This window comes from Colius striatus, chromosome 6, assembly GCF_028858725.1.
Source record: "Colius striatus isolate bColStr4 chromosome 6, bColStr4.1.hap1, whole genome shotgun sequence".
Classification (NCBI taxonomy): domain Eukaryota; kingdom Metazoa; phylum Chordata; class Aves; order Coliiformes; family Coliidae; genus Colius; species Colius striatus.
Window position 1 is genome coordinate 34,291,550 of NC_084764.1, and position 24,476 is coordinate 34,316,025.

The 24,476-nt window shown below is 47.5% G+C and overlaps 3 protein-coding genes across 3 annotated transcripts in view; 1 reads left to right on the forward strand and 2 right to left on the reverse strand.

Moving 5' to 3' along the window:
* Positions 1 to 1,578: 1,578 nt before the first annotated feature.
* Positions 1,579 to 7,284, reverse strand: VCPKMT (valosin containing protein lysine methyltransferase). The gene is made up of 6 exons (XM_010209285.2): positions 7,073 to 7,284; positions 6,592 to 6,702; positions 6,325 to 6,397; positions 5,405 to 5,524; positions 2,658 to 2,762; positions 1,579 to 2,004 (listed from the first exon to the last, which is right to left on the reverse strand). The coding sequence occupies exons 1-6, from the start codon at positions 7,282 to 7,284 to the stop codon at positions 1,990 to 1,992; spliced, it is 636 nt and encodes a 211-aa protein (XP_010207587.2). The 3' UTR covers positions 1,579 to 1,989.
* A 126-nt stretch (positions 7,285 to 7,410) lies between these two features.
* On the forward strand, positions 7,411 to 15,690 carry LOC133625630 (uncharacterized). The gene is made up of 2 exons (XM_061998201.1): positions 7,411 to 7,703; positions 12,321 to 15,690. The coding sequence occupies exon 2, from the start codon at positions 12,874 to 12,876 to the stop codon at positions 14,365 to 14,367; it is 1,494 nt and encodes a 497-aa protein (XP_061854185.1). The 5' UTR covers positions 7,411 to 7,703; positions 12,321 to 12,873; the 3' UTR covers positions 14,368 to 15,690.
* A 1,671-nt stretch (positions 15,691 to 17,361) lies between these two features.
* SOS2 (SOS Ras/Rho guanine nucleotide exchange factor 2) overlaps positions 17,362 to 24,476 on the reverse strand; it is a 59,319-nt gene continuing 52,204 nt past the window's right edge. The window contains exons 19-23 of the mRNA XM_061998559.1: positions 24,311 to 24,427; positions 22,625 to 22,886; positions 21,422 to 21,463; positions 20,200 to 20,309; positions 17,362 to 19,007 (exon numbers count right to left, since the gene is read on the reverse strand). Coding sequence (XP_061854543.1) covers positions 18,498 to 19,007; positions 20,200 to 20,309; positions 21,422 to 21,463; positions 22,625 to 22,886; positions 24,311 to 24,427 — 1,041 coding nt within the window. The 3' untranslated portion in view covers positions 17,362 to 18,497. The remainder of the gene's footprint in view (positions 19,008 to 20,199; positions 20,310 to 21,421; positions 21,464 to 22,624; positions 22,887 to 24,310; positions 24,428 to 24,476) is intronic.

Here is a 24,476-nt window from a genome sequence, read left to right on the forward strand (position 1 = left end):
AGGCGTGAAGTTGAGGGCACGGAGCAGCAGCCAGCGGCTGCGTGGGGGAAAAGCACCACTTCCTCCCTTTTTCTGCCAAGCAAGATCTGAGGCACAGACAAAAGGAGGTGCCGAAACTGCACACCCCGTAGGTAAAACACAATGATTGTGCCAGCACCAAAGCCCAGGGAAACGCTGCTCCCCGCTCCCCAGGGCCTGCAGCCAGTGAAGGGGCTGCCAGAACACGGCCCAGCTCTCGCTCTGTCCTTACAGCACACCTTTGGCCAGCTCTTCTGGAATGGAAGTTCCCACCAGGGAAGCTGTGCTGGCATAAACACACCAGCAAATACCTTCCTGCAGGCCACTGCTTAATTAAGGGGCTCTCTTCATAACACCTTAACAAACGATGTGTGCAGTTAGGACAAATTGTGGTGCTCTGCAAGCCAGGACAGCGCTTCACAGCGTGAAGTTCACAAGGAAAACTTACTGGAGATGCCAGGCCTGAGCTCAGGGCAGGTCCAAAAAGCCCCCAGGGTGCCTGAGAACCCAAAACCACCACTCTGGAGACAATTCACCAGACTTAGCTGGAATACTCGGGTTTCCAAACTGGAGCACTTGGGCTGTGCCACAGACCTACAGGGCACAGTCCGGGCTGTGGGATGCCACAGGCAGCCACCACTGCTTCCACTAGAGTAGATGGGAGATTTCTTTTGGAATGAAATCTGAACACCATGCCTGCACAACAAGAAGAGGCATCTTGGTGAGGGAAACTCACCACAACAACCAATTTTCTCAGAATCGTTTGAAGGTGTCAAACTTCATTTCTGTTGGAAAAGACCTTCAAGATCAAGTCCAAGCCCTCCCCTCACCCTGCCCAGCCCACCACTAACCCATGGCCCTCAGCACCTCAGCTCCACGGCTGTGCAATAGCTCCAGGGATGGGGACTCCCCCACCTCCCTGGGCAGCCTGGCACAGGGGCTGACAACCCTCTCAGGGAACAAGTTCTTCCTCAGCTCCACTCTAAACCTCCCCTGGCAAAGCTTCAGGCTGTTTCTTCTTCTCCTGTCACTTTTAACTTGTGAGAAGAGACTGATCCCCACCTCAGAGAGTTGCAGAGAGTGCTCATGTCTCCCCTCAGCCTCCTCTTCTCCAGGCTGAACATCCCCATTCCCTCAGCTGCTCCCAAGCACACTTGTGCTCCAGCCCCTTCCCCAGCTCCGCTGCCCGGCTCTGGACACGCTGCAGCCCCTCAGTGTCCCTCTGGCAGTGAGGCGCCCAACCCTGAACACAGAACTCGAGCTGCAGCCTCACCAGGGCCCAGCACAGGAGGAAAATCCCTGCCCTGCTCCTCCTGCCACAAGCCAGGATGCCCTTGTCCTCCTGGGCCACCTGGGCACACTGCTGGCTCATGTTCAGCTGCTGTTCCATCAACCTCCCCCAGGCCCTCTCCTTCCAGCAGCTTTCCAGCCCCTCTGCCTGGGGTTGTGGCACTGCCACCTGTATTTTCTGTCTGCACAGTACCTACCACATGGCAGCCCCTGCCCCTGGAACAAGACTCCCAGGAGCTCTGCAACAGAGGGACACCACAAAACCCACAGGCTGAAATAAAACAAACCACCCCACCATCTGAGACCCAGCTCAGGTACAAAGCTTTTATTGACTGGCTTCCTGGGCCATGGGGTTGTGGCTGCTCGCAGAGCTGCCTCCTCACAGCGTGGTGCCCAGGAGCTGCCGTGAGCACCACAGGGCACGGTGACCGTGGCTCTGCCCAGCAGAGGCAACTCCAACACTCCCCACATCTGCCCTCTCGGTCAGTGCCACGAGGATCCAGTCCAAGGAGCCCACTTCTCCCGGGGCCTCATGCCAAGTCCACCACCCAGAAGCCATTTTCTGTAGCTGAGTCACAAACCACACTGGAGACAGTCCCTTTGTGGTGTTATTCTATATCCTCTCCCTCTTCTCCAGAGCTCTACCAAGCTGCCAGAGGACAGATGCTGTGGTCAAAGATCTCACGCTGGAAAACTCTGTGAAGGGATTTAAGGCATACGGGGTACAGATTTTTAAGTGGCTCGTTTCTGTTTAAGCATTAGACCCACATGTTGTGTCAGCACAAGATGCAAAGTAGGTTCTTCATGCATAACTGTCTGCTCCAGCAATTCACCAAAAATGACCTAACCAACCCAGAGAGGTGCTGTGTGACCTGATCTAAGCAAATCTGCTTTAGCAGGGGGTTGGGCCAGCTGAGCTCTGCAGGGCCTTTCCAACCCCCATCATGCTGGGATTTGGGGATTCCAAGCACCACCCCTAGAGCCCGGCTTTGGGGAGAGGGCTGTACAGCACAGCACACCATCCTAAATGCAGCAGTGGGCATATTTTTATGACTTCGGTGCCTCAAAACTCAAGTTTTGAGATATCACTGCACTGCAGTGTGGAAGCAGAAGGGCAAGCCAGCACACGGCTCAAGGACAGCCCTGCTGAGGACAAAGGCTGGCCCAGGCAGAACACAGGGTTTCGAGACAAGGCTATGCACAGGCAGGGCTCTGGTCTGCAGCGTGTCAGGGTCCCTGATGGTGTTTCACAGCCTGAAGCATCACCCCTGGAACACTCCACCGTGCCCCACAAGCAGCAGCTCCACGAATTCCTGGCAGCTTTCGCTGTGCCCATCCCATTAACCCACCGTTGGTCTCCTGTGGATGTTGACGATATGAATGTCCTCACTGCGATACTCCTCATCGTGCTTGTCCAGAGGGATTTCCTCCAGCTCAAAGTCCATCTGAAGGAGCTGGTTATTGGAGAACACACAGATCAATTCATGTGACACCGACTGCCCTTTTGAACTTACCATTTTCAGGTACAAAGAATCCCAGAGTGATGGGGGTTGGAATCACAGAATGTTTAGGGTTGGAAGGGACTTTTAGAAATCAACCAGTCCAACCCCCCTGCCAAAGCAGGTCCATCTAGAACAGGTCACACAGGAACATGTCCAGAGAAGGAGCCTCCACACCCTCCCTGGGCAGCCTGTGCCAGGGCTCCCTCACCTCAACAGTGAAGTAGTTTTTTCTTATGTTTAAATGGAACTGTTTGTGTTCCAGCTTCATCCCATTACCCCTTGTCCTGTTGCTAGATACAATAGAAAAAAGGGATGCCCCAACCTCCTGACACCCACCATTTATGTATTATAAATATTAATGAGATCCCCCCTCAGCCTTCTCTTCTCCAGGCTGAACAGCCCCAGTTCCTGCAGCCTTTCCTCATAAGGAAGATGCTCCAGTTCTCTCAGTATCTTGGTAGCCCTGCGCTGGCCTCTCTCCAGCAGTTCTCTGTCTCTCAGATCATCCCACTAAAGGCCTTCAGCTGCTTCCCCCTGCTCTGTGCAGCATTTACCCACACTTTAACTTCCCCAGTGACAATTCAGAGCTACAGACGGAATGACATTTAAGAAAAATCTAAAAGCTTGTGGTAAAACATTTTGCTTCCTCCAGTCTCCAAAGTGCCAAGTCCAACCACAGCACCTGCCTCTGTCTGCCAGCCCTCTTCAACCAGAGGGGAGGGGGCAAAAAACGGTGGTAAAACCCTGCATCAAGTCTGCAACGTGCTCAGAGGATTAACTTGGCTGAACCCTGGCAGCCTAAAGAGGGAAATAAATTACAAGAAAGCATAAATCATCCAGAAACACCCACACCTATTGTGTTTATTTGTGGGAGTGGCACCTCATCAGAGCTGATCTCAATTAGAGCAACCCTCCTCGCAGCCAGGTCCCCACAAGAGTTGGAGGCATGGCTAATTACCAAAGAGGTGCTTTTACTAACACATACAAATGGCCTGCAAGTCTTGCCCTTTCCTTTTTTTCTGTAGTACTGTTATTACTATGTACAACTCAGCCCTCCTGCAGGAGGGCTACTTTTCAGCAGGCTTCACAGGCACACAGCTACATCCTGCACCAACCATCACCCCCACAACCCAAGGAGGGATTCAGCTGTTGCCTGTCTTCCTTTTGTTCACCTACACACAAGATACAGCTGGAGTAATTAATTCCATCACCCATTAAAGACGTCTGGGTACAGGGGGGAAATTTTGGCAAAAGCAGCTATAGCACTTAGCAGAGAGTCTTGAGTTCCTTAAGCTGCTCTGGAGAACTTTACCCATACTTTCCCTCTGCTTTCAACAGAACATGCTAAAAGAAGAGACATTTTCACCAGTTCCTCATCTTCCCAATAACCCCTGGGAACACCAAGACAACCACTGCAGAAGGAAGGCAGCAACCAACTGCCAACCCACGTGCTCCTACAAAAAGGACTGTTTGACCTGCTTCTGCAGGGGCGTTGGATGAGATGATCTTTAAAGGTTCCTTCCAACCCTACCATTCTATGATTCTATGATTTTGGAAGGCATCCCAAGCTCGAGAGGCTCACAACAACCTATGTAAGTCTGCCTGGATCAAAAGCATAATCCAATTAGGATTAATAAGGCAAGAAAGGTAATTTCAAACTTTTGAGGGAAGGAAAGCTCAGCCAGCATCCACAAGGTCTCTACTGGCAAGCTGGACAAGAGTTTCAGGAGCCACCATCCGGATTTTCTGCCCCATCTAAAGACAAACCTGCTTCTCCTGCTACAAACCCGACGTGCAATCAACATCACTTGGTATGTGTAGTGACTGCCATGGACATTCAGCTGATCACAGAATGGTGAAGGGACCTCTAAAGATCATCCAGTCCAACTCTCCTGCTCAAGCAGGTCCACCTAGATCAGGTCATGCAGGAACGTGTCCAGGCGGGTTTGGAAACCTCCCAAGAAAGAGCCTCCACACCCTCCCTGGGCAGCCTGGGCCAGGGCTCCCTCACCCTTACAGTAAAGAAGTTTTCCCTTATGTTTAAGTGGAACTTTTTATGTTCCAGTTTATGTCTGTTACCCCTTGTCCTGTCACTGGACACTACAGAAAAAAAGTTCACCCAATCCCCTTGACATACACTTTTCTGAGTAGCCCCAGGTCCCACAACCCACAATCTCTCATCAGAGAGATGTTCCAGTCCCCTGATCATCTTGGTGGCCCTGTGTTGGCCTCTCTCCAGCAGTTCCCTGTCCCTCTTGAGCTGGGGAGCCCAGAACTGGACACAGGACTCCAGATGAGGCCTCACCAGGGCAGAGTTGAGGGGGAGCAGAACCTCCCTCGACCTGCTGCCCACCCTCTTCTTGATGCCCCCAGGATGCCAATGGCCTTCTCAGACACGAGGGCATATTGCTGGCTCATGTTCAGTTTTTTATCAACCAGAACTCCCAGGTCTCTCTCCACAGAGCTGCTCTCCAGCAGGTCAATCCCCAGCCTGTAGCCTGATCCCCGCAGCCTATAGCCCGATCCACTCCAAAGACCTCCCGTACCCAAGCTATTTCCCTGCTGTTCAAAAAGTACCTGTTAAAAACACTCACCTCAAAGTACTTTCTCTCGATTTCAGGATTCTTTCCCATAGTCCTCTGTTCATAACAGCACAGGACACACGTGTCAGGGCCAGTAAGGTCCTTCAGCGTCTTCAGTAACGGCTCTAACGACTGCCCAAAAGAGTTAAGTATTTCCCACTTAGATCTCAAGTTCATTTTACCTGTACAATAACCTCTGACTTCAGAAAGTCTTCACCCAAGGGAGAACTTCTCCAGTTTTGCTTTTTAGGGAGTTATTTTTAGTTCTTTAACTGGGACAAAAAAAACCCCTCTGCTGGAAAGCAGAGAGAAAGGGAGAGGGCACAGGAGAAGAGCTTCAGACTGACCAGGGAAACTGAGCTAGCACCAAAGCTACAACACCCCCCATACTGCTGAGTGGGCATTTCCTTGAGGCCCACAACAACGACTATTTCTTAACATATTTCAGGAGTGAGAGTTTTCTTAAACGCTCCTGGAATGTGGCTCAGATCCAGACCACTACGTGTGGGCACGGGACCACCATGCAGGGAGCCAGCGTCAGGGGCTGATAGACCACTGAAAGGGCACTGGGACACAAGGTTCCTCAGGACATTTCCCTTCTCTTGCAGCTTCTGTTAGCAATCTGTGCACATCCTACAGAGCTCCAGATATAAGGAGATGGGGCGGAGCACAGCAACCACTTTGCTGGAGCCCGACATCTCCTTTTGCCTTCCCATGGGAAGTGTGAGGAACACTGAAACAGTGCAGATGTGGCACTATAAAACAAATCTCCGGTTGAATCCCAAATGGCCTTTAATCTGTTAAAAATGCCTTTCCCAGTCTTGTTCTATGTGTTCCTTTAAACCACGGGGCCCATGACACAAACACAACATTTATTTGAACACGCTGCCCAAGGAAACCCTCTGTAAGGCTTTTGCAAGGTCCTTATTTACCTCCTCATAGTAAATGCAGTCAGCCATCAGTATGTAATCCGGGGGAGGCTGAAATTCTGTTACATCTTCACCCCTAAAAAGCAGAACAAAAAGAAACAAGCTTCAGTAACGATCCAGCACAAAACGAAAGGACTGAGCATTCAGTTAAATACAGTGTTCTTACACTGAGCTGCTCTTTTGCAGAAGCGTTTTTGAGTGTACTCAACTTAACAAAGCGAGAGGAGCCCCGTTAAGAGCCGAACAGAAGCATTAAAGGATCATACAAACCATTTCAGTACCTTGGCTCGGACTGACCCCGTGACCAGGTGTTTGTTGTTCTCTATATTAACCATCAACAGCTCCTGCAGCTCCTCGAGGTCGGTGACCGTCACGTTTGCCCTGAAACACACCCCCCGGCGTTACGGCGGCGTCCCACCCACGTGTAAAAGACTTCGCGGACGTGAAACGGGACTAAGAGGCGGGGAAAGGGGCAGCCGAGCCCCGTCCCCAGCACGGGCCCGGCTTCGCCCCGAGCCGTGCGGCGCGGGCCGGTCCCATCCCCATCCCACCCCCACCCCCATCTCATCCCCACCCCCATCCCACCCCCATCCCATCCCCACCCCCATCTCATCCCCATCCCATCCCATCCCATCCCCACCCCCATCTCATCCCCATCCCATCCTCATCCCATCCCCACCCCCATCCCATCCCCATCCCCATCCCCATCGCCATCCCATCCCATCCCCTGCCCCCGCCCGGCGCCGCTCACCCCAGCGTGGCCGCCATGATGCCCACGGCGCCGGTGCCGGCGCCCAGCTCCAGGACGTGGCGGCGGGCGAGCGGGCAGGCGCCGGTCTCCAGGAACTTGGCGAGCACCAGCGCGGCGTCCCACACCACGCAGCCCACGCCGCCCGCCGCCCGCTGCTCCAGCCGCAGGGCCGGCCCGCCCCGCCGCTCCAGCTCCCGCACGAATCCCGCCATGGCCGCGGCGCGCCGCCGGCCCCTCCTCCGCGGGCCGCCCCGCCCGCCGCCGGCAAGCGGCCGTGGCCCGGCGCCGCCTCGGCTGGGCCTGCCCGGGCGCTCCCCGCCGGCCGTGCGCCCGTACGCGGGCAGCTCTGCAGCAGCGCCCGGCCCGCGCAAGCTGCGCCACGTAAAGCGGGCCCTGGCAGCTCCTCCGAGGTGACGTGTGAAGGCCCTGCAAGCGTCGTCTGGGCTAGCCGTGGTCGTCAGGGAAAAGAACTGAAACAAAGTAAAGCATTTTATTTTAGCGTTTGGCGGCAGCACTGGAGCAAATGTAAAGGTGCTGCTTTAACAGGGCTGCTAGAGGGGAGAAGATTAGGCACAGCTCCTCTGGTGCTGCAGCCTCGTGTACACTCGCCGCAGTCCCGTTTCCCTCAGAGGTGAGAAACCTGTCTGTTAGCATTACTGTATATGGAAAGTTAGAAGTAGTTAGGCTAAGGTCTGTATCGAGGCCTAGTGAGCAGTGTGGGATGTTGATGTAACCTAGCAGTCTAGGGAACTAGTGGGGCATGCTGAGCTTGTGCATTCTTGCTTAAACAAAGCAAAGAGATTAGTGAAGAATACTGAAGGCTGAATCTTGTTTTTCTCAAAGAAATCGTTATCTCGAATGTTTACCTGTTTGTTATCTATGGAAATTTCTGGTTGAGGATTCAGATAAGCATAGTCTCAAGTAACTACATGAAAGAGCACAACATAATCCTAAAGTCTAAGAAAACTGGTAAACATCACGGGGACCTGATGAAGTAATCATTTGTGGAAAGTATATAAACTCTGTGAAATTTTCTGTTAGTGGGGGCTCTGACTTTGGACACTAGTCCTCAGGTCCCTAGGGCCCTCAATAAAGCACCGCATAAAACGACCTCGGTTGTTTTGTGTTTTCCTTCGGGAACGGGCAGCAGTTTTCTGGCGACCGCGGCAGGACTCCGAAGGTGGCTGGGGCGGTTCGCGTGCTGATTTACTCCACGCCGGCACCGAGAGTTTCTCGGGGAGTCATCGGTTCGTGCCCGACCCCCGCACCTGGCGGACGACTGCTATAAGGTAAGCCCATAGGTGCTTTATTTTCTGGTATGGGTGCCTGCTCATAAGACGAGGCAGCGATCCTCGCTGAGTTGGGCTAAGACGTCTTGGTGGATGCCTAGGCGCCGGCTGTAAGACGCGGCGAAAGCTGCGCAGGTCCGGCACTTGCCCCTCGCGGCGTCGAGAAGTGGCAAGTTGGTTTGGTACTGGTTATTGGTTTTGTGGTTTTTGTTTGTATCGTTACAGTGTCTGTGTTTGCTGTTATTTTGTCTGCTGTTATTTTGTTTCGTGAATACTTGAAATGATGCCGCTTAAAACTTTTAAGCCGTTAGTTCAGTCTAATAGTAAAATCCCAGGAAACACCCCATTAGGATGTTTGCTGGGAAGATGGAGGAGTGCTGGATTTTATCAGGATTTGAATAAGGGTAAAACGATAAACTATTGTAATCATTGGTGGCCTTTATATGAGTCAGAAGGGGGACCAGCGTGGCCCCTAAACGGTACCGTCTATCTGGGTATTATATCGCCTTTGATGCAGTATTTACGGGACAATGAGAAATGGGATGAGATCCCGTATTTGGATTTGTTTTATTATTTAGGGCGAAAACTGGATTGGCAGAAGGAATGTGGTATTTTAGTTTTGGAAACAAAGGAATTAGGGTGTAGTGAATGTAAGAAGAGATCGATGTGTGTTAAGTGTTTAGCTGCCTCCTCTGGTCCAGAGGAAGATTTATCGTTATTAGTTGCTCATAGTGGACAGGGTCCCTCTGCTCCACCCTATGTTCCGCCTCAGATGGAACAGGATAGTGAGGACGATGATAATGAGGAGGAAGAAGAGGATGAAGATGAGGACACCAGGAACTTGGATAAAATGTTAGAAGTTGCGTGGAAGGTTTATAATAGTAGGGGAAAAAGAATCAGCTAAGCGGCAACAAGCAGGTATACTGGCTGCAATTCAACAATCAGGAGGACAAAGGGGCCGAGGTCCTGGTAGGGGAGGCTCTGCCCAAGGAAGAGGTGGTTATGGTCAGGGAAGAGGGGGATTTCGAATGGGAAACATTAATCAAGGAAAGTTAGGTTTTAATCAGTGTGCTTTTTGTCGACAGATAGGACATTGGAAAAATGAATGTCCTGTGAAAAATGGAATGGGGGGTGGCGCCGGGACAATGGGTAGTTATCCTATGCCTCAGGCAGATGTCGCCTAAGCCCTGGTTTTGGGGAATTACCAAAATCAGAGCTGACTAGAGCAAGGGTTAAAGGTAAGGTTAGAAATAAATGGTAAAGAACAGGAATTCACAGTTGATACAGGAGCTACTTATTCAGTTCTCAACAAAAGACTGGGAACAATAAGTGATACCACCGTACAGGTGGTAGGGGCTATGGGTCAGCTGGAAGAAAGACCATTTTTACAGCCTCTAAATTTGAAATTTGGGGGAAAGGAATTGGATCATCAATTTTTTTTTATATGCCCAATTGTCCCAAGCCCCTGTTTGGAAGGGATTTATTGTCTTTGTTAAACATGAAAATAATATTTGAAAATGGGAGAGTAAAATTGGAGATTCCAAATGAAGAAATTGGGAAAATTTTTGTAATAAAGGAAATAGAACCTACTCCCATTCCAGAAGAAATAGATCAGGCAGTTGTACCCTGGGTATGGGAAACAGGGACCCCAGGAAAGTCAAAAGCTGCCCAGCCTGTTGTTGTAGAACAGGAGAAAAAAAAAGAAAAAAAAAAAAAAAAGCCCAGCCGGTTAGGGTTAGACAATTAAGTTGGAGGCTAGGAAAGGAGTGGCTCCACTGATAACCCAATTTGTGATTCAAGGAATTTTACAGGAATGTGAATCTGAGTATAACACTCCTATTTTTCCTGTAAGTAAGCCTAATGGTAAATATAGGCTAGTGCAAGATTTAAGGGCCATAAATGAAATTGTAAAGGACATTCACCCAGTGGTCGCTAACCCTTATACTCTGTTAACATCTGTGTCGGAAAGATTTAAATGGTTTACAGTAATTGATTTAAAAGATGCCTTCTTCTGCATCCCGCTGGCATTACCAAGTAGGAAGTATTTTGCATTTGAATGGGAAGATCCAAATTCGGGAAGGAAGAAACAACTGACATGGACACGGCTTCAGCAGGGTTTCAAAAACAGCCCCACTATTTTCGGAAATCAATTAGCCAAAGAGTTGGAGGAATGGAAGACTGAACAGGTAAGAGAATCTCCATTCTCTTATGTGATTTTGCAGTATGTGGATGATATTCTGTTGGCAACTGAGGAAAAGGAAGTTTGCCTGAAGCTTACAATTGCCTTACTGAATATGCTGGGACAAGCAGGATATCGAGTATCTAAGGAAAATGGAGGTCTTTGTGCCCCATATGGTCTTGGCTGTCCTGGAACAAAAGGGGGGTCAGTGGTTATCATCCAGCAGAATGTTACAATATCAAGCTATATTAAGAGAACAAGATGATGTGGAATTTAAGATAACTAACCATATCAACCCAGCAGAATTTCTTCACAGCAAACAGGAAGAAGGGGAGCTGGTTCATGATTGTGTAGAAACAATTGAACAGGTGTATGCGAGCCGAGCAGACCTAAAGGACACACCGTTAGAAGATTCAGATTGGGATCTCTTTACCGATGGATCCAGCTTTGTGGAAAATGGAACCAGGTATGCGGGATATGCGGTGGTCACAGCTGCACAAGTGATTGAAGCAAAGGCTTTAGCCCCTGGGACATCTGCTCAAAAGGCAGAGATAATTGGACTTACCAGGGCATTAATTTTGAGTACTGGAAAAAAGGTAAATGTATGGACTGACTCGAAATATGCCTTTGGAGTTGTACATGTTCATGGTGCCTTGTGGAAGGAACGGGGACTGTTAAACTCACAAGGGACTATGATAAAACATAGATCGGAAGTTCTCGCCCTGTTGGATGCGGTACATAAACCAGAAAAGGTAGCAGTAATGCACATCAGGGGACATCGTAAAGAAGAAGGAAAGATATATCGAGGGAATGAACTAGCAGACATCACTGCTAAAGAAGCTGCTCGACAGGTTTGGACTCAGATGGCTTTAATACCAACCAAGGTGAGCCCTGTTTCTTGTTATATGATTCGGGGACCAAGCTATTCTGCTGATGATGAGAAATTGGCGACATATCTAAAGGCCCAGAAGAATGCAATTGGATGGTATGTAACGACAATGGGACAAGTGATGGTGCCCAAAAATGTTATGAAGTCCATATTAGAGACTGAACACAATAAATGCCATTGGGGAGCAGAGGTGTTGGTAAAATTTTTGAAAAAGGAAATAATTTCCAACCAAATGTTAACGCTGGCGAAAAGGGTGAATGCCATGTGCCCAGTTTGTTTTATTTAAAAAAAAAAAAAATCCTATTGTAAGGAAACAGGTGCAGTTGGGAAAATTACAAATAGGACCAGAGCCTGGAGATTATTGGCAAGTCGACTTTTCAGAACTTCCAAGGGCTCAGGGACTTAAATACCTGTTGGTGTATGTGTGCACCTTTTCGGGGTGGCCAGAAGCCTTCCCTTGTAGAACAAACCAAGCAAAGGAAGTGGTGAAAACTTTGTTGAAAGAAATAATACCTAGATTTGGAGTACCACTGGGATTATCATCAGATAGAGGCCCACATTTTGTGGCAGGGATAGTTCAGGAGGTGGCTAGGACGTTAGACATTACCTGGAATTTACACACTCCATGGAGACCCCAGTCTAGTGGTCAAGTAGAAAGGTTGAATCAAACATTGAAAAATCAGATCAAAAAGATATGTCAGGAAGCCAAACTTCAGTGGCCCCAAGCTTTGCCGTTAGTGTTACTTAGGATTAGGATAAAACCTAGGGAAAGGATAGGAGTAGGTGCGTACGAGATACTGTACGGCAAGCCTTATCATGCCACCGTGTTAAAAGGAGACCCACATGTATTGGGAGACCAGGTGATTTTAACTATGTTATGTTGCTCAATAGAGTTCTCAACGCCTTACGGGGTGCCCTTCAATGGAATCGGCTGCTCCTGTTGGAAAATCCAGTGCATGATATTCAACCGGGAGATCAGGTCTATGTGAAGAATTGGTTCACAGACTCACTGAGAGAGACATGGGACGGTCCCCATCAAGTGATCTTGACAACTTTCACAGCCATAAAGGTAGTGGGAATCGACGCTTGGATCTACTACACTCGAGTCAAGAAGGTTCCAACCGAATGGGAAACCCAAGTGGTATCCCCCACTCGAATGATATTTCGAGCCAAACAGCATTCTTAACTGTTGTACTGTTGATATTATTGAAAATGGTATCGGTCAATGGATTTGTATTTGTCACTGTTACAGAGCCTGTGGTTACTGTTATGGAAGGGATGGATGTCAATTTAACCTGTGACATTGCTGATGACCAAGGAGCTGGAGCCGAGGAAATAATTGCAATTTGGAAACAAGGACAAACCAGATTGACTGCAAGTATTGTTACTGTTTGGAATAAGGATACCCAAAAAAGGAAGTGTTACCTTGCAATTTACTAATTTAATGTTAGGAGAAGCAGGAGTATACATGTGTTTGGTGTTAATTCGGGAAAATTTTGATTATAAGCGAATAGATTTGAGAGTAGTACCTTGGTCCCCGATTCAGGAGGGAGTAGAACTAATACCAAAAATAGCTTTAATGGATATGTGGGATGGCCCACCCTTGAGGATAAACTGCGCATTTACTTCACAAAGAGAATGTGAAGCCCTGGTTCAAGTTAAAGGGTGGAAAATGGGACCTCAAGGATTGTGGGACAGGATCGAGGAAGGAATCAGTTGGTGGAATGTGGGGAACAGAGGGATAGGATGGCTGAATTATACTCAACCTCTGTTGGGTAAGATGGATGGACAATATCTATGTGTAGTTGTATGTGGACCCTACTCTAATTATGGAAAAAGAAATGTGCAGGGCCGACCTCATTTGAATCAAGGAATTAGGGCCACACAAGGGGTGTATCAGGCCAATGAAGGGAAAATAGTTATTTTAACATGTAAAGTGAATCCCAGAATGAGTTTTTCAGATTTTGGGTGGTGGTTTGGAGATAGCAGTATACAGCCTGGAAGGAAATATCGGATAGAGAAGAGGTTAGGCGGCACCATAGTATTAATAATAAATGATGTACAGTCAGATGATGAAGGGATGTATTGGTGTTGGATAGCCAAAGATGCGTGGTGGGCCCACTCTAGGATGTTAGTATCATTAATTAGAGGCAAATATAGCCGAAGGAGAATACGGGATCTAGGAAATGGGACAATAAACTTCCATCGAGATGAAGGACGGGAAAACTTAGTGGTTGGGTTGATTAGAGATTTTGGAATGATTCAGAATGTATCTAAGATTACAGCATGTTTGCCACTACCTCAGGCTGCAGGTGAACCTATACCCTGGGGAATTATTCCAATAACAACCATGCCAGAAACCTCTGTTAATTTTACTTGGAACTGCAGGCAAGTATCAATAAAGTATGAAGAGTGGATAAATGGGTGTTTAATAAAGGGGGATTTAACGGAAAAAGAGTGTAGATCATTGCCAGAGTATTATAGATGGGTTAGAACAGGTCCTTATGGGAGAGGTGGCAATATTAAAGGTCGCTGTACAGTAGATAGTACTCTTCCAATAATTGGATATTGGTGTAGTAGCACAAAAATAAAAGTTGAAAAGATTAGGAATGAAGAGATCTTCCAGAATGTTACACAACAACAAACTTTGGAAGATGAATGGGACACAGTATGGGGACCTGGTTTGTTGGAATCATATAGTTACCTAGATCCAGTACAATGGTGTATACAATGGACAGGGGAGAAAGATCAGACTCACGATAGTGTGATGGCTACATACACTTCCGTGAGACCATCCAGAGATCAGAAAGAAATATGGAACTGTACGAAAGTTTTTACTTGTGACTCTCCAGAGAGTCAGATAGGTTTAGTCCCTGTTAGAGTTCTGCTGAAATGGGGGTGTGAATGTCGGGGATACAATCATACGATTAAAGACTAAATAAAGGGAGATGTACATGAGAAAGGGATGTATGGAAAAAGGGTCATCAGTTGCAAATCCACTACAATCAGAAGTCCAGGAAACTTAGTTTGGGTTATGGGTCATGGGCAATGGACCACCCATTTACCAGTTGATGGTCCAGTAACTCAAATAACATTGGGAGTTCCCACATTATGCCCATTTTGGAGACAATTATAGCTCGGAAGAAAAGGGAAATAGATGATGATATCAAGGTAGAAGATGAGTGGCATGAACCAAGTGATGGAGTAAAATTTGGCTGGGCTTTAGAGTCTTTGTTTGCACAGGTTGCATCTTACCGTAATAGGGAAATGTTGTATAAGCTACTGGGCCAGACTAAAAGATTAGCAGCAGCCACCAAGAAAGGGTTTAAGGATATGAATTTGCAGCTACAGGCAACTAGCAGAATGACTTTGCAGAATAGAATGGCCTTAGATATGTTGCTGCTGCGGGAACATGGGGTCTGTGGTTACCTGAGCAAAAGAATTGATCACTGCTGTATCCATATTCCAAACATGACAATCGAAGTAGAAAAAAAGATATTTTAAAATTGGAAAAGGTTGAAACCGAAGCCAAAGAAATTGAAAAAGAAGCTCAACATAATTGGATAGGAGCAATATTTGATTCATTGGGGCTCCAGGTCTCTGGGTGGATTTCCTCAGTCATCCAATATATAATTATGTTTGTTATACTATTGATGATAATTTATATAGTTTACAAGTGTATTTTAGGAACCATTACCAGAGAAAAGCTCAACACCTGCAGATTAATGAATGCGATGACCAGAAATGGAACTGGAAATGGGTCTCCTCCTCCATCATATAAGGAAACCACTACTTGAGACACGGACAATAAAGACAGATGATGTTGAGCATCCTTGCAAGATAGAAGAATGCTCAAAAGGGGGGACTTGTTAGCATTACTGTATATGGAAAGTTAGAAGTAGTTAGGCTAAGGTCTGTATCGAGGCCTAGTGAGCAGTGTGGGATGTTGATGTAACCTAGCAGTCTAGGGAACTAGTGGGGCATGCTGAGCTTGTGCATTCTTGCTTAAACAAAGCAAAGAGATTAGTGAAGAATACTGAAGGCTGAATCTTGTTTTTCTCAAAGAAATCGTTATCTCGAATGTTTACCTGTTTGTTATCTATGGAAATTTCTGGTTGAGGATTCAGATAAGCATAGTCTCAAGTAACTACATGAAAGAGCACAACATAATCCTAAAGTCTAAGAAAACTGGTAAACATCACGGGGACCTGATGAAGTAATCATTTGTGGAAAGTATATAAACTCTGTGAAATTTTCTGTTAGTGGGGGCTCTGACTTTGGACACTAGTCCTCAGGTCCCTAGGGCCCTCAATAAAGCACCGCATAAAACGACCTCGGTTGTTTTGTGTTTTCCTTCGGGAACGGGCAGCATGTCTTTGGAGGCCACGTGTAGGAGCTGCCCTGGCACCATGTCCCCAGCCCTGGAGGGATTCCACAGCCCTGTAGCTGTGGCGCTGAAGGACAGGGGTTGGTGGTGGCTGTGGCACTGCTGGGTTAACAAAAGAGCTATAGACATCGTGATGTTAAAGGTCTTCTCCAACATAAACCACTCTGTGATTACTCAGACCTTCCTGATTTAGCCCACAACACTAAACATGACATGAAACACCAACCAGCTAGAGGAAAGATGGCCATGAAGAAAATTTTCCCCCTGTGAACTGTCTGGAAACTAACACACAGTGATTCAAAATCTACTTTAGGCTGGCTGAAAGCTAACACATGCCGATTCAAAATCAACTTCCCAAGTTCCACCGTGCTGCCTGTAAGCACGTGCAGTCCCACTAAAGCCAGGGGATTGCTAGAAATCCTGGGTGTTGTACACCCTCATCCAACATCTCAAAGAACAAAAAAGCTTTTAAAAAGCAGCTGAATAGGAGTTGACTGTGCCTCAGCATTTTTAAGTGCACGGGCTCTTCATTTTTACCTTGGGCATGTGGAAAGAAAGTTTATATAACTTTATTTTTTAGCGTTTCTAATGCTAAAATGCTAATGCTCACTCCCTTCCCCAGGGAGGAGTTACTCTATGTGCCAAGGATTCCAAATCCTATATCCAAGACTTGTGTATTTCTGAAAACTGGAGTAAATCTGCACAAAAACCCCTCCAGAACCAAAAGATGTTTCCTTTGTCGATTCTTGGTTTTGATCTGCTACAGCAACATCATAGCACCCAAAGGTATTCTGGCTCCAGGGCAGGGGGAAACGCTACATCTCAGTAATTCAGGTTAGGGTCACTGGAAACAACTAGAAAGATGTTTCTTTTGCTGTTTGCCTTCACATCCCGTGCATTTATCTGCAGTTTTCTGAGGAACTGCCTTTCCTCATACAAGTAAACTTCGAACCCAGCAATTCAAGTTTCCCCTCTCTAGCGTTTTCCTCTTTGTCTCTATCCCTCTAATTATGAAGTCACCAGAATGTTAATTTATCGCTACCTTGGCATTCTCTCAAACCATACTGGTGGGAATCCGACTGCTTTTAACCGCTTTGGTGGCCAAGCAGTTGGCTTGGGAACGTGTGTTGCTGTACCTGCCGAGGGGCTGAGGTGTCTGGCAGGTTAACAGGCACAGGGGATGGATGCTTAAACTCCCAGGGAGCTGCCAGGCCCAACTGCAGACCAAAGGCCAACCAAAGCTGAGAAGAGCAGCGTGGAAAACTGGGGTGTTTCTGTATCGCCAGAGGCTGAACCAAACGCAATTCCCAACCTCGTCCTTCCAAGGAACACGCACTGCTCAAGTTCTTACAAATTAAGACTGGGGTGATTTATTAATCTTGTTAAGAACTCTGATACAAAGCACAGTAAAAGGCCACAGACCAGTAAATAAAATGTGGCTTCTGGCCACGTTATAAATGCTGCTACAGTACTACCAGTGAAACAGACCCACTCTCACACCGGTTCAAACAAGTCGTTCGACTGGCAAAGAAAAGTTCCATTCACTTATCAGTTTAAAAAGTTTAATAAAGCTTTAAGTGTTTGCTGGTTTAAATGCTACCAATGTCCAAAACGGGCTCACGATCGAGTGAAGTGAGATCTAGAGAAAGGTATTAGGTTTGGAAGGCGAGACTGTCCCTAAGCCAGAGGAAACGCTTCTGACCCTAGGAGGTTGCAAGAGTAGCAGACTGTATTATAGGCCTCAAGTCACTTACATTTATACAGGTTATTAGCACGATCTGTAAATATACAATATAAACAATTGTACATACACGGCAGGGAGCTTTGTTCTGCAGGACAGCATACAACTCTTTAGCTTAAGACCTCTCTTCTCCTACCGAAACAAAAAGGCACATCTGAACAGGATGCATGCTGAGCAGTGGGGATCCTTTCCCGCATCCGAGACGCTCCGTCCCCGCTCACCCTTTCTGCAAATAACCAAGGCCAACAGAATGATTTTGGTATTTAGATTTCCACCTGATACTTTAGATTCGTTTCTCCTTCTCAGCAACAAATCAATGGCAATTAAGACACAGCATGACAATACTTGAGGAGAGCAGCTCTCACCCACGAGCCTCCGAGCTTACACCGTCAGAAGGCAAGTGACAACGGGTGAAGGCAGCCCATTGCTCCTTGTTTTCCTGGTTGTCTTTTTTAAAAACCCCAAAGGCCACTAGTGCTCAAATCTGACAAACAAACAACAACTCCACAGACACACCTTTTGTGTTTTTTTGGCTCAGTGCAATGAACTGATGTCAGTTTAAACTCCTTTAGTGTAGTTTGCAGTGCAAAAGGCCTGGTTTGTATACTGGCATAACCGTGGGCACTGTGGGTGTGAAACAAGGCCGTGCTGCTGGTCACCTGAGGGTAATGCTGTCGGGCTGGAGTGTGTGTGACTCTGTGTGTGTGTGTGTCTGTCTGTCTGTGTGTGTGTCTGTCTGTCTGAGTGTGGTCTTGTTTCCCCCCCCCCCCATTTAAACTTAGTTGGGTGTGTTGTTGTTGACCAGCAGCACTTTAAGAGCGTCATTTGTGAAAGTACTAAAAGACACTGCCTTTGTTTTTCTGAATAAATAAAACAAACAAACAAAACAAAAGGAACTTTACAAATACTATTCCAGTGTCAATGACTACAGCGGCTACAGTCATTGAGGAGTTTCTGCGTTTTCTAGCAAAGACAGTCTGTGCAAAGGAGGGTGGGAGAGCTCCCGTTTGTAAGTCTTTGGTGGCAGTTTTGGTAACTGAGGGCTGGAATTGTGCCGGGGGGGGACGGGGGGCGCGGGCGGGTGGGCCAGGTTGTTGTGGCTGGCGCTGAGGACGCAGCAGCGGCGCAGCAGCCTGGGGGAGGGTGTGCTGGGAGGGGTGCCCGGAGAGCTGGGGCCCGTGCTGGCCTCCCGCAGCCAGTCTGGGTCCCTGTGCAGGCGTCCCACCGGCGGCGGCTGCAGGTTCAGGGGGTAGTTGATGAAGTGTTCGGGCGGGCGGAGAGGAACTGGCGGTGGGGTGTCAGGTAGAGGGTCCCGGGGGGGTGGAGGAGGGGGGCTGTGCAGCGGCTGGTCAAAGGTGCCGGTGTGAGCAGGAGCACGAGGCTGGATCTTTGGAGGTGGAGGCTGCCGAGGTGGGATTGCTGGGGGATCGTCATCCGGCTTTAAACTTCCCTACAACGTTACAGAGAAGATAACATTGTAAGAAATGTGGCTGTGCAGGCAGAGGAGTGTCTGACTGACAGCACTCTGCTCCTGGGGCTGTCAAAAGCATGGTACTGCCACAGCCCTGCCTTTGATGTGAGTGCAACCACTGTGCTCCTAAAGCAGCTGGCAGAGTTTGGGCATAGAATCCCAGCATGGTGGGGGTGGGAGGGGCCCTGCAGAGCTCATCCAGCCCAATCCCCTGCTAAAGCAGGTTCCCCTCGATCAGGGGGCACAGGAATGTGTCCAGGTGGGTTTGGAAACCTTCTGAGAAGAAGCCTCCACACCCTCCCTGGGCAGCCTGGGTCAGGGCTCCCTCATCTCAACAACAAAGGAGTTTCTCCTCCTGTTCCAGTGGCACTTCCTGTGTTCCAGCTTGTGCCCGTTACCCCTTGACCTGTCACTGGACACTATAGAAAAAAAGTGTGTCCCCACCCTCTCGATACCCACCCTTTAAGTACTTATCACTGTTCATAAAGTCCCCCCTCAGCCTTCTCTTCTCCAGGCTGAACAGCCCCAGGTCTCACAGCCTTTCCTCCTCATAGAGATGCTCCAGCCCCCTGATCATCTTGGTAGCCCTGTGCTGGCCTCTCTGCGGCAGTTCCCTGTCTCTCTTGAGCTGGACACAGAACTCCAGATGAGGCCTTACCAGGGCAGAGGGGTAGGAGAACCTTCCTTCACCTGCTGCCCACACTCTTCTTGATGCCCTCACCAGGATGCCATTGGCTTCTTGCCCATGAGGGCACATTGCTGGCTCACGTTTATTTGCTGCCCACCAGCACTCCCAGGTCCCTCTCCTGGAGCTGCTTTCCAGCAGGTCACCCCCAGCCTGTACTGGTGCAGGGGTTGTTCCTCCCTAGATGCAGGACTCTGCATTTGCCCTTGTTGAACCCCAGGAGGTTCCTCTCTGCCCAACTCTCAGCCTGTCCAGATCTGGCTGAATGGCAGCACAGTCTGTGGTGAATCAGACACTTGAAACAAACTTCAAAAGGGCAACTGGAGCACTGCATTTCGAAGTCTTTTAGACAGCAAAGTCTGTTTGGCTTAATGGTTAGCCTTGATAATCTGAAAGATCTTTTCCAACCTAAACAATTCTACAATTCCATGATTCTAGATGTTCCCTGATTTATTATCCAAGTTAGTCAGCAGAGGAGAGAAATACCTTTGCATTGGAAGCATCCTGATCCATCTTTTTTCGTGGAGGAAGTGGAGGTGGGTTTTGAGGCTCGTCACTTAGTTTAGGAAAGCTACCCCACGAGCTGAAGAAAGTCTCTGCAGAGAAAAAAAGCAGGTATTTCACTGCTTGTGCAAAGTCTGAAGAATGTATGCTGGAATATCAAAACCCAAGTAGAAGCAACTCAAATAAGCAGGTCTTTGTGCTCAAAGAACCATTAACTTCAGTTGTACAAAGTCCTCATTTGTTTCTTTAATCAGATATAGACCTCACAAAGTGATCTCCTATTTCCAGAACCTTTTTAGCAGGCAATGCTAAAGGACAGGAAAATTAAGTGAGCTCCCAGTGAGCACTTCACTGTCTCTTCAATCCTCTTGATACTGCAGAAGTCACCCCATTCAGCACAGGGCCTGCAGTGTGCCCACGTGCCTGGGTGGCACTTTGGAGTGGAGGTTTGTTCCCTCTGCCATATGGGTACACATTCAAATTTGGAGATTTAGAGGCTCTGTTAACAGCTCTGCAACACTTCTAAAGCAGGAGGATTAGATACTGAAGTAATCACATTAACTCCTACATTTCCAGTCCCTCCTTTTAACAGAGGAGAAAAAAGAATCCTCCAAGTTAAGAAATAAAACCACTCCCTGACCTTTTGTCACACCTTTCCTTTTTCCTCTCAGCAGAGAGAGTTCTGTATCAGTACATTAGGCACCACCTGTACTCTCCAGCTTGAAACTGTAATCATGTTATAAAAAAGTCTATCTGCTTGTGTAATAAAGGAGTAAAAAGAGACGCTGAAAACACAGATCAACACAGGATGTCTCACAGCTGGGGTACAAAAAGAAAAAAGCCTCCTCGTTCCCAGCAACAGAACAATTATCTTCACTAAGTGGTACCATGAAATTAGCAGATTGCTTCTTCTGCAGCATTAGTCAAACAAAATAATCACCAAGGACATTCAAAATAGAAGCAAAATCGTGCTAAGGCCTGGGGGAAGAAGACCAAACCAAACCCAGACTGAGAATTTTTAGGCTTTACTTGCCACTTTACTGGACACTTAACTTTAAACTTGTACAAAAAGAATCCTCTCAGAACCCTGATGAACACAGCCCACGTTTTGACCCCAGATTTCACATCTTAATTCCCATTCAGCTCTCCTGAAACCAGGAGCAGCAGAGTGAAGTGAAACATTTAACAGAGTTACGGTACTCACTCGACTGTGGCAAACTGACAGGAGCGAAGATGCTGTTGTTACCTGTTCAATGAAAAAGAGATTACAGACTTTCCAGGCAGAACAGCTGCACTACAGCACACAAAGTGATTGACCTCAGAAACCACCACAACCCCCGAGTTTAACTACTGCTACCATGAATTAAACTCTCCCATGTAAAATATTCCTGAACTGCAGATTTAGTTTTGCTGGGAATTAAACTTCATTATTGTACCCTGCTCTGATGCTACCATGTTGATGTTCACTTCCTCTGATGCCCAAATGTCCTCAACATTTGCCAAATAAGAATTGTTCATCCCTTTTGCCTGCCATCCTAGGCTTAATTAACCCACTCTGCAGCCTCTGCAACCCTCCCTGCCCTCTGGGGCAGGGCCAAGATTTGGCACACGCTGCTTTCAGGACCAGGCAGCTGCTCACAGCTACAAGCAAAGCTTGAGAGCATTATCAGTTCATCCAAGTGTCATTCTTTAAATCTAGACTGTGTTTTGGAGTGAGTGCCCTGACTATCCCCACTTTTGGAACTCATCTCAAAACACACAAGACTGGATTCCCTCCAAAGGGGATGAAATCAGAAGCACTCAAGTGTGTTCAGTCCCTGGGATCACTCCAGAAACTGGCGCTGAAGGGGATGCCCGGTCCTCAGCATCATCTCAATACTGTCTGTGGCAGAGTAGGCACGTCCCCTGCATGGGACAGCCTCATGGGGACCATCTCCCATAGCAGATTGTCTCAGCTCCCATAGGCAAAAAAGCCTGGCAATGCCAGTGTTACTTAACTCCTTATAGCAGGGGTTTCCAAACTGAGCACTCACACAAAAATGTCACACACAACTAAATTCTGCAACTTCTGCTTTTAACAGGCTGGTGTACGCATCAACACACCTTGGCAGCCTGAGGGACAGCAACACCAATGATTACAGAATCCCAGCATGGTTGGAAGGGCCCTGCAGAGCTCACCCAGCCCAGCCACCTGCTAAAGCAGGTTGCCCTTGAACAGGGGGCACAGGAACGTGTCCAGGTGCTTTTGGAAACCTCCTGAGAAGGAGCCTCCACACCCTCCCTGGGCAGCCTGGGCCAGGGCTCCCTCACCTCAGCAACAAAGATACTTTTTCCTTGTGTTTAAGTGGAACTTTTTGTGTCCCAACTTTTGTTCATTACCCCTTATCAAAACCCATAGCACATTTACCATAAGAACTGTTGAGATCGAGGTCCAGGAACACGCTGAAGTCTGAAGAGGCAGACACTGGCGGTGTAGACGGTGTGTTGGGAGACGTCGGTGCCGACGCTGCCGTTTCATGCTCCGCCTCAGTGATTCTGCTGAAACTTATCTTGCTGGGTTCCTTTTCCAGAGGCAAGGGATGACTTCTCAAGGTGCCAGAGGTGGAGCCATGCCTGCCCGTATTGGGCCTGATCCCGGGAGATTTCAGGGGGTACGTTGTTTTTCTAGGCTGGAGAAAGCAGAGCTGGGTAGTACTGCTGACATCTCAGCCAGCAGAACTGCCACGTCTCTACGGGGTGTTATTCAAAAGTACTTCTCAAATACACCTTAAAAAGCAGTACAGCCTTTCTACAATTGACTTAAGGTACGTTGTTACCTGTACAGCAGCAGTTTACTGAAAAGCTCAATAAATCTTTTTTCCCCAGCTTAATATTTTAAAACTAATTTAATCTTTTGTCTCCCCCCAGCTATGAAGAATGCAGACTCGGGTTTCCAATCAGGACAAGACACAGCGAAGAGCAAGGCACAACCCTGGGAGAGAGTCCTTTCAAGTGCTCCCCCAGGCCTGCAGAAGAGCCTTCTAACAACATCTTGTAAGAGATGCTTTGTGCTTTTATCACAGAAGGTCATCAGGCCGCTGTGTGTGTCTGAGATCAAGGACACGCTGGGACACACGTTGTCTACCTCCTCTGGGTTAGTCAGGACAAAATTCTTAGACACACCTCAGTGGTGTGAATGAAAGGAGCCTCATTAGACTCAAGTGTAACACAGCACAGATCAAAGCCAACCCTTTGAAAGTGAACTGTGTTCCCATCCCATGGTGACATGCACGGCTTCACCGCGTTACAAGACCCAGATCTGGACCTGCCTCCAATTCCAGTAAGAATGTCTAGTTTGGGACTGGTGAACTATAAAGCATCGATGCTCAGCTGAGTGAGACTGGCAGCATGGATATCTATTTGTAGAAAATATTTTAAGAGAAACCACTGTAAGCAGCACTTTTGCAACAGTAATTTTCTTCCTGCATTTGTAACACCACCTTACTCATTCCTCTAACAGGAGACTGCTAAAGTGCTCTCCCCAAAGTCAGAGATGTCTCCAGTACAATTCCAATATCTAAACCCCAAGTATTCTAGAGCAACTTTATGCTTAAAAAAAGAACCCTGGGCTCCAATAGCTATTTTTTTTAAAGGCAGAATTGCTGCTCCCTTGAACTGAACTGTATTTTGTTTGGCAAAAAGGCTGCACCTGGTCAATTCTTTGGTTTATGCAACCAAGCAAAACGTTTACACAAAAGAAAAAGAGAAATTGGCTTCCACTTAGAGAAAGTGTAATACTACTTATGTATAAAATCAGTATTTCAATTCATGTTTCATAACATTTCTTTGATACTGTGAACTAAGAAACGTTACCACGTGTTCCATCAAATGACTGTGTGGTAAGAACCCCAAATTTAAACAGTTACATTTTAGGCTTTGGGGGAAAAAAAACCTGTTCATTGAAGTAAAAGTACTTTTAAATCAAGTTTTGCTGGAAAATCATCTCATGATACCGAATTCTGAAGGAAATATAAATAGCTGATTGAGTGAAGTACACTTTCCTTTTCACAGTGGCTAGTGGTTTCAGGCAGTTTGTTTGCAGGACGAGACTTACAAAGCGAGGTGGTTGCTTGCAGTTTCGCGGCTCGATTTCTAACGACTTGTTGAACAGGTAATCTGTAAACTCTTTTTCTGGTATCTTCCCCATAGGATTGAGGTTTTCAAAGAATTTCTAAATGAAACAAGGGCATCAGTAACAATTCAAAAAGAAGCATGCACAT